This window comes from Medicago sativa, chromosome 6 (assembly GCF_051527215.1).
Source record: "Medicago sativa cultivar Bolivia chromosome 6, Bolivia_mono, whole genome shotgun sequence".
Lineage (NCBI taxonomy): Eukaryota > Viridiplantae > Streptophyta > Magnoliopsida > Fabales > Fabaceae > Medicago > Medicago sativa.
Genome location: NC_140754.1, coordinates 80,208,899 through 80,221,364, shown reverse-complemented (window position 1 = coordinate 80,221,364; position 12,466 = coordinate 80,208,899). Strand labels below are relative to the sequence as shown.

The 12,466-nt window shown below is 34.8% G+C and overlaps 1 protein-coding gene across 6 annotated transcripts in view; it reads right to left on the bottom strand.

Moving 5' to 3' along the window:
- LOC146917238 (TMV resistance protein N-like) overlaps positions 1 to 10,189 on the bottom strand; it is a 66,778-nt gene extending 56,589 nt beyond the window's left edge. The window contains exons 1-9 of one of the 6 annotated variants that reach the window (XR_015015516.1): positions 9,661 to 10,189; positions 8,322 to 9,423; positions 7,906 to 8,121; positions 7,089 to 7,808; positions 6,335 to 7,001; positions 4,858 to 5,072; positions 4,009 to 4,529; positions 2,845 to 3,096; positions 2,096 to 2,622 (exon numbers count right to left, since the gene is read on the bottom strand). Coding sequence is in view for 2 of the 6 variants with exons in the window: in XM_085719035.1 (XP_085575161.1) it covers positions 6,378 to 7,001; positions 7,089 to 7,808; positions 7,906 to 8,121; positions 8,322 to 9,423; positions 9,661 to 10,127 (3,129 nt within the window). In the remaining 4 variants the exon portion in view is untranslated. Of the gene's footprint in view, positions 1 to 2,095; positions 2,623 to 2,844; positions 3,097 to 4,008; positions 4,530 to 4,641; positions 5,073 to 5,127; positions 5,730 to 6,334; positions 7,002 to 7,088; positions 7,809 to 7,905; positions 8,122 to 8,321; positions 9,424 to 9,660 lie in introns of those variants that run through there. The other 5 variants (XR_015015515.1, XR_015015517.1, XR_015015518.1 and 2 more) reach the window with 5 other exon arrangements.
- Positions 10,190 to 12,466: the final 2,277 nt, after the last annotated feature.

The window sequence follows — 12,466 nt, the reverse complement described above, 5'->3', positions numbered from 1 at the left end:
TTCTGATCAGTGTGTTCAGTTTTAGGAGAAACGAAGAATTTTCCAAAACACAATTCAACCCCCCTTCTTGTGTTTTTCTCACCTTCAATTGGTATCTAGAGCCTTGGTTCTGTTGATAACACCTAACAGTGTAACAGTCCAAGATCTGAGAAAAACATGTCTGGTGAATCTCCTACTCCTACTCCTGGTCAAACTAGCTATAATAATGTCTCACATGATTATAGTGACAGTAAGAAATCTAGTGTTGATCCCTTCACATAGGTCCTCGCAATATCCCCTGCACTGCAACGTTGCTGATCACAAACAACGCTTCCTGCACGGCACCCTGCATAATAAAACACTAATAAAATCACAAACAAACAAACACTGAGTTAGCGAAACACGTAACATTATGTTACATCTCTCTTTTTTCTTTGTCAAGTTATAAGTTATGATGATTATAATCATATAAACTTCAGTCAATAACAATGTATAATTCTCCCATTGGCATAGTTTCCTCTTTAAGAACATTCCCTTCGAATTTCTTTTTTATGCATATATCTCTCACAGAAATTTCCTTTTAAGGGGGCAAAGTTGAGGATGAACTTATAGAAGCTGCAATTTCTTTTGAATGAATTTGGATTCAATCTTAACTAAATTCTTATCGTGAAATACAATGTCCATTAAAATTTTCTTTTATAGTAAACTGCACATTTAGTAAGTTGATATCAAATCTTTATTAACTGTGTTTTTTTGTTCAGTTTATGGTATATGCTTTGTGCTCTTCAGTATGATCTTTGAATGCATCATCTTCGTTATCACTTTGTTCAGTCTGAATTTTACAGCAATGCTCGTTTATCCTATGATTACTGGCTGAAATACCATCGCCTACTCTCACTTCCACCACTTGTCTTTTATGTTTAAATTGTATAGGAGTGTGACAGAATATTGGTTTTCTGTTTTGCATGATTTTGAAATGTTTCCAGTTGTTTTCGGCTTCAAAAAAAGTTTAAAGAAGCATTGTCATTTGCCCTTAGGTTTCAAGAATGTCATTTCATAAGTAGCTTAAGTTCAACGTAACATCACGTATGGATGTCGGACAATTATTTTGAATTTCGTACAAGTGCTCAAAAGTAGGCCATTACAGAATATGATGTGTTTGATCCTTCCCAATTTTCTCTTATCTGATATATGTTTATGAAGATGTTTTCTGCCGTTTGCTTTATCAATTTAATCTTCCGCGATAAGTGTGCATGCCCGCACACTCTCAGAAGGCTGCCTTCTCTTTTCTCTATTATAGGTCCAACCTATATGATCCTAGTTGTTCCAAGTAATGCTTCTGACAATGTGCACCGCACAATTATTGCTCAAAGTTCTGTTCATTGAGCAATGACAAGTTGCATACAAGTGTACTTGACAAGCTCACTCACCCTTCTATGTGAGAGTTCATTTTTTGTGTTGAAGTAAAACACAAAAAATATTAAGCATGACATTTATTCGTTCCAATTCTTATGACATGTTTGGTAACTTTAACATGTTAGCAGCATGGTTTTCATTCTGGCTGCATGGATTATACTCTTGCCAATTCTCATGTTTTGTTGCGTTGTTATGCGAACAACCACAAACAGAAAAAGAGATTGAGGGAGATGATATGTGAGACATGAAAGTGGAAGGGAGAAATCAGGAGAGGGAAAAATAGCAGCAGCGGACTACCGGCGACAAAACGACCACCTGGTTTCTCTTACACCGGATGATGACACTGATGTGGTCGGATATGATTGCAGGGACTCTCTCCTAACTCCTTCTATCCCTCCCTCTCATTTCATGGTTTTTAAAGTTGATACATAGTGAATTGTAGTTTCATTGTAAAATATTTTCATTACAATTCTCTTCTCTAGTTTTTGTTTGTTTTGATTAGGCAAAATAGATATCTTAATTAACACATCTAACCAAATCCGAAAGTAAATATTGCACCAGTTTGATATAAAGAGATAAAACACATTTAGAACCACAAACTCACTACATTCACTTTATGCATTAACCTCTTATTTGAGGTATGCAGCTTAACACATTCCTGTAGTTCTTATTTATTAGCATATAGCACATGACAATCACATTAAAAAGAAGACCATAAGATTAAAATATATATGGGATTTTATCCACATAAAGGGTTTCAACAAATCCATTTGCGCTCTTCATAAGAAAAAGAAGAAAACAAAAGGAAAAGAACCAAGCTATAATAAAGGACACTCCAACAATGTTAGATAACAAAGCCGAGGAGGCACTGCGGCGACTCATAGACCGTAACCAAGATATACATACAATTAGCTCCCATTTTTTCTAGAATATCTGCCCTCACAAAGAGTGTGGTATAGAGAAAAATCCCAATCTTTCTTCATGTAAGCTCTAATAATCTCCAACATATTGGCATAATGGTGAAAGTGAAGAGAATCATAATAGGATATAAACTTCCGGGCTTTCCACCACACCATGAGACCAACAAGGAGAGCCTGAATCTCTGCATGAAGGATATTTGACCAACCTATACTCACATAAAATCCAAATTGAAAAGCTTTGTCATAACTTCGATGAAGTCCTCCAAATCCTGCAGTCCCTGGATGAGTTCGTAAAGACCAAATCAACCTAGTAAATGCCACACTAGAAGCAATAACTACATTGCAGTATCATCCTCTTTAAACAAACATGTATTATTCCATTATAGTCGAAAAGACCGACCATAGAACTTAGATAAGGAACCAAAAAAGAAATACATAACCCTGACCTACACAATAGCAATACAAGAAACAATAATTGTAAATCAAACCAGCTAACTACTTGTAGTGCTTTGAAATCCTTTGTGAATACCTGCAATCTTTCTACAGGTTCCAGACCAGAAGATTTGTTGGCAAATTCCTATCACAGCCTCCGTAACAGCCACCATAACGGCCCCTAGGACTCTGCTTTCGCTTTTAATGATAACAGGAAAGTGGCAGCAGTACAGAGGCATCAACTTTGCATTTTCACCAAATCATGCATTCACCAACAGATCCAATTTCTTTACCAACTGCAACATAAGATCCATGTAATCACCCACGCTGCTGTTGTGATTCTTCACATCTGCACCCATTATTCAGCTATCAATAGGCATCTCAAATACAATATACATTTTTGAGGCATTTTTATGTATTGACTTGTAAAGGGCGTTTTATGTCTTTCACTGATCATGCTAAATTTATTTTTCCCTCTCAATATGTTTTCATTAAGACTTCTTGGAACACCGTTGCAATTAGTCTATAACTCTTCAGTTATTTGTAAGACCTTTGAAAAGTGTGAAATAGGACAGTTGCTATAAGAGACTAGAAACAATTTGGTTAGAAACAAAAACCGCAGATAACAGTGCTCCCACAAAACATAATTTCTCGTGACATCAACTATTCGGATAGTTGCATATATACTCAAGACAGATTGACAAAACAAGGACAACTGCTTTGGAGGTATCCAAGGATATGCTTCTTTAAAAGAATGAACCCTACCAGCTAAAAGTCTAAAACTGAACCAAAAGCACTTAGATACATATTCAGCTATTGAAGTCCTTATTCCTTGTTTTCAAGTCACTTAAAATTCAATTACGAAGTTAGATTATGAAGAAACATTCACCTCCAAACAGAATTTGGTTGATCATAAATTTTTTAGATTCATTTGTTTCTTATCCACTAAAATTTAGCAGTGATTGAAAACAATTGAAGCACGTAAAGTAATTCAATTGGAAATGGGAAGAAAAATAAAGTCATGTCAGGACTTGAAAAACCAACAAGTAAACAACATATGACTTCAACCAAAAACTATGGTGATAGTGACCACACTGCATAGTTTGTCTTCTTTTATAATGTGTAAATATAGAACGATAGGAAAGACTAGATGGTTGTCATTTAAAATAAAATTCCATCATATATTTGCTTATATCTTTATGCAATTGAATTTTGATGAATGGACATGGCAAACCCATTTAATTGAATTCAATTCTATTACCTGAGTTGATTGCGAGCGAATGCTTCAACACTTGTTTCCATGAATGTGTGTAACTAATCGCCAGTTAAGGCCCTTGGTCTATGTTCAATAGTAGACAGAGACATCCCCATCTGTGAAACTGCTCTGACCAATGCCATATTTTTCGTCGAAGTTGGGGCATGTCAATGGTCACCAGTGCCAAAGGCAATTTTGTTATTTTAATGCCAGTTTCCTAGTTGATGGGAGGCCCATCATACGTTCTGAAGAATTATCAGAAACAACCTAGTGGTCATCATCAAACTTGTCAGTGCTGAATGTTGTGAACATTGTTTTAAGCATTGGTAACATTGGAAGAAAATTACATCGACGTAGAAACTTAATGTCAAGTGCAAACACACGGGTTTAGGTTAAGAAAATCAATAAATGCTACTGTACGATACCAGAAAGATATTGTCTCCCGTGATTTGGTGCTTTAACCAATCAGGAATCCCCTCTGTTCCTGTTGGAAAACAAATATTGGTGCATCTATCCTCATGTAGTTTCTGTCAGTATTGCATAAGAAATATTACGCTATGAATTAGGGGATAAGTTGTATAAGGCTTTTAAATATCAGAAATGCACATTTAAAACTAACAATCATTGAACAACAAAAGCTAGCAAGATCAAAGTTCCTGATATTTGCCTTTTCAGTACATATTTACATAAAACATTCAAATACATTATCCAAGGTATTGAATTTACATGTACTTCTAAAATGGTATTCATTCTATAATCTAATGCATGCTTCTAAACGTACAGGAATGAAAGCATCAAATTCAAACAATATCTGCAGCACAAACATCCTCCATAAAAAATTACATCAGGTCTCACCATATAAAAACCAGAGCGGTACATTGAGTACTACACCAAGAACGCTGATTTGGATTTTAGAGAACAAAAGTCAGGACTCTTGCAAAAGGATCTTATAAATGTCGGTTCTCAGATTTATTTCTTTATCCCACATAATTTCTTGCAGATCTGAAATCTCCTTTCCAGTAAGGACATAGTTTAGTTTGAGAAACCCATCACTTCATAGTCGTTTCGACCTGGTATGCACATTTACATAAATAAATCAAAGAACAATAGAAAAACCTTACAATATAGAAACTAAACAGTAGACACATTTCGTTATAAATTTTTTAGTATCATTTTTAGTTCTACCAAATATCTATGTCAGAACACAAAATAGCGATTGTTTTTGCCACATTTTTGAGAAGAGAGAACATTTTGTGATTATTACAAAATTAATCTAAACACAAGTTCGAACGAAAGAAACTACGTCCAGCTTCAGAATGATCACGTGAAATGTTCAATTCATACCCAATATGGCCACTACAAATGGTTTCCTGACAAATGTAGAAATGTATTACTTTGGTATAAAAATCAATTTCTTTTTCAGATTATGCTTATAAGCATTTATTCCTTAAAAGTATAAGAATCTTAATTGTAACAACATTAATCTTGGATCCGTTCAATTTCTTAGATCCTGTGTGAAAGTGGCCAATTTCCACCACACCTTTTAAAAGTTCTGGACTAGAGGGTTATAGCTGGAGGCCGCGAGAGATGGATTCCCAAATTTTTACCGGACCTGATTGCTTATTATGTAATAATTAAACAAAAATTCAATTTGATAGCTATGGCTTCTCCTCTCTGAAGGTAACAAGCATTCAAATAGATGTGATGGGTAACACTATAGAGTTATGCTGCAACAGATACGATCGATATTGATTACTCGACAAAATCATTTTACATAGCAAGCCAAAACAAAGCATTTAACTCATTGTAAACCTCGTGTGTGCTTATAACCTAGTGGAATTTTGATCAATTATAAATCATGTTTAAATTGCAATCACGTTAAAAATGCATGTACTACTTAAATTATCCTTACGTTTATAGGTTACACTGAAAACATGTGCCATTAGTTAGATGAGATTTGAGATACAAGTTCCAATTTGAATCATAATTAATGATATCAATACAAGTTTATGAAACGTGTATAGTTACGGAAAGACAATCTACTTGTTGACCTTTAAGCACTTGCAAACTCAGAACTTTCATTTCGACATTTTGACGCATCAACACAGTCATGGATACCGAACTAGACACCGACACTGATTCGTTGACATTGGTAGTACTTTGAGATAATAATATATTTTAATAGTATTACATGTATCGGTGTTAGACACAGAAACTTACATCATGTCTCATGGTTTAACAAACTTCTCCAGCTAGAAACATTGAATTTGTAACTGACTATATACAGAAATTAATCAACATTTATACAAAGTATAAACAGCAAAGCACAAACCTGCAATGTTGAGATTGAGAGAATAACAAGAAGACGGTTAACTTTATGATGGATCTAGGAATGTACCCCAAGTCTTTCTATTATTAGGATTGTTCAATATTACATCCTCCTCCGTGTCACTAAAACCCTCCTCCTCCTCCCCTTTCTCTGAAACTCCCACTTCCTCCAATCTTTGCTTTTTTTGAGGAGGCATAAATTGTGATAATGAAGGATCAATGAAACTCACACCCCCCTCCGTGTTGCTTTTCTCCTTCCACACGTGGATTCCCATTTGCGTATTTTCGAACATCTCTTCCTCATCTAACCACAAATAACCGGCCCCCAACTTAAACTCCACATGGATCCATTCATTTTTCAAAAGTCCTTCACCGAGTTCATTATCTTCTTCCAATTTTATATGCAACAAAGTTGTATGGTTATACCACCCGAATTCCCCATTGATTTTATCACGACCTGTCTCTTTTTCATATCCATTCACAAAGAATTTGACTGTTGGGAACATGTGGTGCTCCTGATGAATAAGAATAAAAGTAAAACTAATAGAAGGGAGTTTTTTATCAAACCAGAAAGAAATTGTGTCTCCCCTGCTTTGGTGCTCAAACCAATCAGGAATCCTTTCCGTTGTGTTTGGGAATAGAAAATGGGTGCATCCAGACTCATGTAGTTTCTGTTAGTTTATATAAAAAGAATAATAATTACACTATGAACTGAAATACTATATGTCAAATACTAGTGCAATAAAAAAACAACAAACCTGACTCATTAACATTCTTATACTTGAGGAACTCAATGAATAACAGCATTTTGCAAAAAGCCTTTCAAGATTTGGTGGAATCCCTCTAATTTCCTCAAGAGCCTTGCACTTCTTCAAATAAAGATGCTTAAGATGGTGACATTCACTAAGGCACTCGGGAAGAATTGTGAAATTATCGTTATGCGATAAGTCTAGAAATGTCACATTAACAAACCACTGGAGAAGTATTGGGAGACATTCATCTGAGAGGTTGTTGTATGTGAGGTCAAGATGTTCCACATTTGAAAACACTATTGAATTCATTTTATTATTATATTTTCGGAACCTGAGCTTTTCCCCTCTAGATATTGTTAACCGTTGAAGTTCATTGAAATTTTGAAATGAATATGGCAATTCTTCTATGGAAGTATAATCTATATTGATATCTTTTATATTTGTCATCTTGCATAATAATTCTGGAAAATTCTTGAGACTCTTACACCAAGAGATTTCGAATTTCTTAAGAGAGGGCAGCTGTAAGGGTGGAAAATGCTCAAGCTTTTTGCAAGCATATGCATTTAAGATTTCAAGTTTGTTTAGGTGTCCAATCGAACTGTGAATTGTAATTATAATACAACGTTCAAATGAGAGCTTTTCTAAATTTGGAAGACCTGAGACATCGGGTATATGGGTTAAATATGGAGAACAGTCAAATGTCAAGACTTTCATATAGTTGAACTCCTGCATAAAAAAATAAATAAATAAGTTGAAATTAAAATTATAATCTAATAGTGAATTATCAATATACACAATTGAAAAATGAACTTATTTCACTTGCCTTGCTCGAAATACAAGATAGAGACTTCAAAGGACAACCGCTCCATTTCCAATATCTCAAACTACTTGGAAGATACCCAAGATCCCTAGAAAATTTAAAATCTTCAATGAGAAGTGTTTTGAGATTTGTCATCTTCTTGCAAGCCATTCTATCCCACTCTGTTACTCTGGCCGTTGAGTCATATTTGAAATATATCATTTCAATATTCCCAGTTCCCTTTTAACAAAATAAAAAAGAATAAATCACAATACAAATATTATATAGAGTAATATACATGTAATTAAGTGAATAAAATGTAAATATTTTTTTTGTCAAAAAAAAAGTGAATAAAAAACACTAGTATGTGGTGGCAGGATGATCAAAGTCATGGCTAAAGCTAAAACAACAAATTGTTCATAAATATTAGTTTTGCTTACCGTATTATCTCTTAAAACGTTAAGTATATCATCGCGAAACCACAACCTACTGCGTTCTCCAGGCTTGTTGGGAGATTCTTGTCGGACGATTTCTTTACCCATGTCCTCTATCAAGTCATGTAAGGTCACAAAACTGTCATATTCCCAATGGCCTATTAGACATTTTTCAGCCAACACTCCAACATGATGTTCTATGCAATGGCCATAATGAGCATGAAGTATTTCTCTGACTTCTGTCCATTCACACCCTTTCAAGCAACAAGCAATGTCTAGAAAGACACTCTGATCCTTTTCCTCCAAAGCATCATAGCTTACTTTAAGTATCCTTTGAATCTCTTTATTGGGAATCTTTTCATACTCATCTAATGTACGCTTCCAATCCTCTACCTTCCTTCCAAACAGATTGGCCCCTATTGTTACTATAGCTAACGGAAGGCCAGATGCATAAGTAACTACACGGTTTAAAATCTCATCATAACTTGAAGGAACTTTGTCATTTTTAAAAGCCATTCGTCTCAACAATTCAAGAGCTTCTGTCTCATTCAACCCTTCTACTGCATGTGTACTTGTAATCCCATGACAGGCTAGTAAGCGTTTATCACGAGTGGTAATGATGACTCTGCTTCCAGGACCGAACCAATCAAGTCCTCCAGCCAAAGCCTCTAGCTGCTCCAGTTTGTCAACATCATCAAGAACCAAAAGAATTTTCTTCATAGATAGTCTTTCCTCTATGATTGAAATTCCCTCACTAACACCTCCTAACTTATGGTTCAATTTAACTGTCCTTAAAAGGAGATCTTCCTGGAGATGTTTCAGGTTATTATGACTTGAATTCTCTCTGACATTATGAAGAAAACATACACCTTCAAATTGATCAGCAACAAAATTAAAAACTGCTTTTGCAAGTGTTGATTTACCCATGCCTCCAGTACCATAAAGTCCTACCATGCGGACCTCATCCTCAGAACCCATGTCAAGAAGTAATTTCACTTGTTCTATTCGGGACTGTAATCCAACAGGGTATTTCGCTACATTTAAAAAAACATGATTGATTTTGTTGGAGATGTCTTCGACTATCTTCTCAATAAACTTGTATTCATATCTATTCATGTCCAATAAGATAAGTTAGAACATACACTAAAATCAAAATCACATCCATGTATTGAGAATATATTATGCAATTCTAACTTTTTTCACATATAAATAACTTACACTTGTTTTAAAACCATTAATAGAAAAAATGTTCCTATTTAAGCTTTAAGATTACATTATTTAGGCGTAAAAAATTAAAGAAATAAAATATAAAAAGGAAAAACAAGATTTAGGTAAAGTGGGGTACTCATGAGGACTATAATGGTAGCCGGACAAGTTAGCAGCTTGGGTAAGAGCCATCTTCCATTGACGCAATCGCTCCATGTTTTTCTCGTTATTTTGGAACCTCTCTTCATGCTTAATAACACCATAACTCCCACTCTGATGTCGTATGTGAGTAGGTTCCACATCATAGAAAACGGGAAATACCAAGCAACTCTTTGTCTTGTAGCAGTGAATGATATGGACAAGTTCGTCCAAACAAAATGAAGAAGATGCATAGTTGGCAGAAAATATGGGAATAAAAATCCTAGATTCTTCGATGGCCTTGACAAGTGATGGTGTGATTTCATCTCCTCTTTCAAGATCCTTATCATCCATGAAAGTACGAATTCCCTTGTCAATAAGAGCCTTATAGAGATTACCGGTAAAATTGTTGCGAGTGTCACTACCTCTGAAACTGAGGAACACTCGGGAAGGTGATTGCATAGCCATGAGAATTGAAAGAATTTGGAAGAAAAAAGACTTTGAAAATGGAGAATATGATTGAGTAATTTGTGTGGTTTGTTAGGTGGATTCTTTAAAACCAGGAGAAAACTAAAGAGTATGTGAAACTTCCTTGCAACATCCTATAACCGTGTGGACCAATCACACAGTAAAATATCACCTCTTCTTGCTAATATCTACGAAACTTCCTTGCTACTTCCGTCATTACCGTTCAACTTTTTGAACAAAACTTAAATAAATAAATAAAACAAGTGAATAAAATAAACAAAACTTAAATAAATAAATAAAACAAGTGAATAAAATAAGGAGTTCAGATCCTCTCCATTTGGAGAGTAAATGGCAATCTCCCTTTCCTTCATATCCAACTGACATGTGGATAAATGAAAATCAATGGCTCAGATCTAATAATCAACTTAAATCATTTACTTTTAAAAATAAAAAAAATGAAATTATTCAGATCCCTTCTTCTCTCATCTTCGTATACGACTTTTCTGTTCTCCGAAATCGCAAATCTCTTCTTCTTCATCATGTCTCCTTTCTTCTGCAAAACTCCACCAGACGACGAAGATCGCTCAAGTGTCTTGTCCACTCTTTGTCGGTGCTGTAAAAAAAATGATAACAAAATAACAATAAAAATCAGTATATAACAGGGACAAATTAACATAGTAACATGAATAATAAGATCAAAACAGGGACAAATTGATAACAAAAATAACAATAAAAATTGTTCAAAAAAAATGATAGCAAAATAACAATAAAAATCAGTATATAACAGGGACGTACAACAATAGTAACAGGGACATGTAAAAAATGAAAGACATTAGATGTTAAATAACATAGTAACATGAATAATAAGATCAAAAGAGGGACAAATTGATAACAAAATAACAATGCGGAAAGTCACGCATACATGAGCCAAAGCGACGATGCGGAAAGCGCCGGAGTGAGATAGAATGACAAATTGTAGAGAAAGATGGTGCTCCAGGTTAGCAACTCTGCACTGATGAAGAAGAGTGATTTTTGGAAACACTGCAAATTGAAGGAGAGTGATTTTCTGGGAACTCTGCACTGATGAAGAAGAATGATTTCTGGAAACTCTAACTCTTTTCCCGCGCACGTCTCTTCATTTCCTTTTTTAATTATTTATTAATATGAAAAAAATCAATTTAAATCTGAGCCATTGATTTTCATTTAAACCACGTGTCAGTTAGATATGCAAGGAAAGGGAGATTGCCATTTACTCTCCAAATGGAGAGGATCTGAACTCTAAAATAAGTACCTCAAAAAAAAAAAAAAACATTATGGTGGAAGTCAATTAGTCATTGAGCCAAACATTTGTCCCATTAACCCATTTTTATATATACCTTTGTATCTCCATAGTTCATCTTTGCTCCATTTATGTTGGCTCCATTTACTCCTTTTCAATGCATAGATGTGTGATATGTGATAAAAATAAATCCAATGGTTGAGATTAAAATGCCTCACTACATGCTCTCTCCACTATAACACACTGATTCTTTTCTCCTTCACCTCCATTCTCCCAAATTCATCTTGAACCCTTACCCACCATTGAAGATCTTCAATAGTAACTTGAAAACATGATCTCTCCTCTCCTCGTGTGGATATTTAACAAACAAAATGAACATTCTATTTGAAGACACGTTGGTTTCAAAAATGATTATGAGGATGATGCAACTTGATTTTTCTTGATTGGAACTGTGGAACATCACAGTCAAACCATTTTCTTGTAAATATCCAATGTTCAATAGATTGTTCTTAAGCTCTAACACATAGTATTATACATCAGTGACCATATGAGTGATACCCACCATGAAAGATTTCCAAGGCTTCCAATTTCAGTCTCAAACATCAAAATCATCTTCCAATTATCTTAATTTTGCTTCTCTCAGTTTCAATTTTGGATCCAGATCCAATCCATATCTTATTTTATTTACGGATCCTCCACCAACAGTGACGCCAGAGGTTTCAAGTTTCAACAATCAAATTCGCCGCAAACGACGGAGATGGGTGGCGCAGGAGGCGATGTCGTTAGTGAGAGGAAGAGGGTGAAGCAAAGAGGGAGAGGAAGAGACCAGAGGAATATGAAAGTTAAGCACTGTATCAAGAGAGGAAAAAAAGATGCGTTACATTTTTTGTAACAATACTTATTTTTAATCTTTTAATCATAGCCTTCGGATTTGTTTGCTCCACGTGTCACATATCTATGCATTGAAAAGGACTAAATTGAGCAAACATAAATGGAGCAAAGATAAATATGGGCATTTGTAGTAGAAACACATACATAAGAAATACTTCATTCGTTTCAA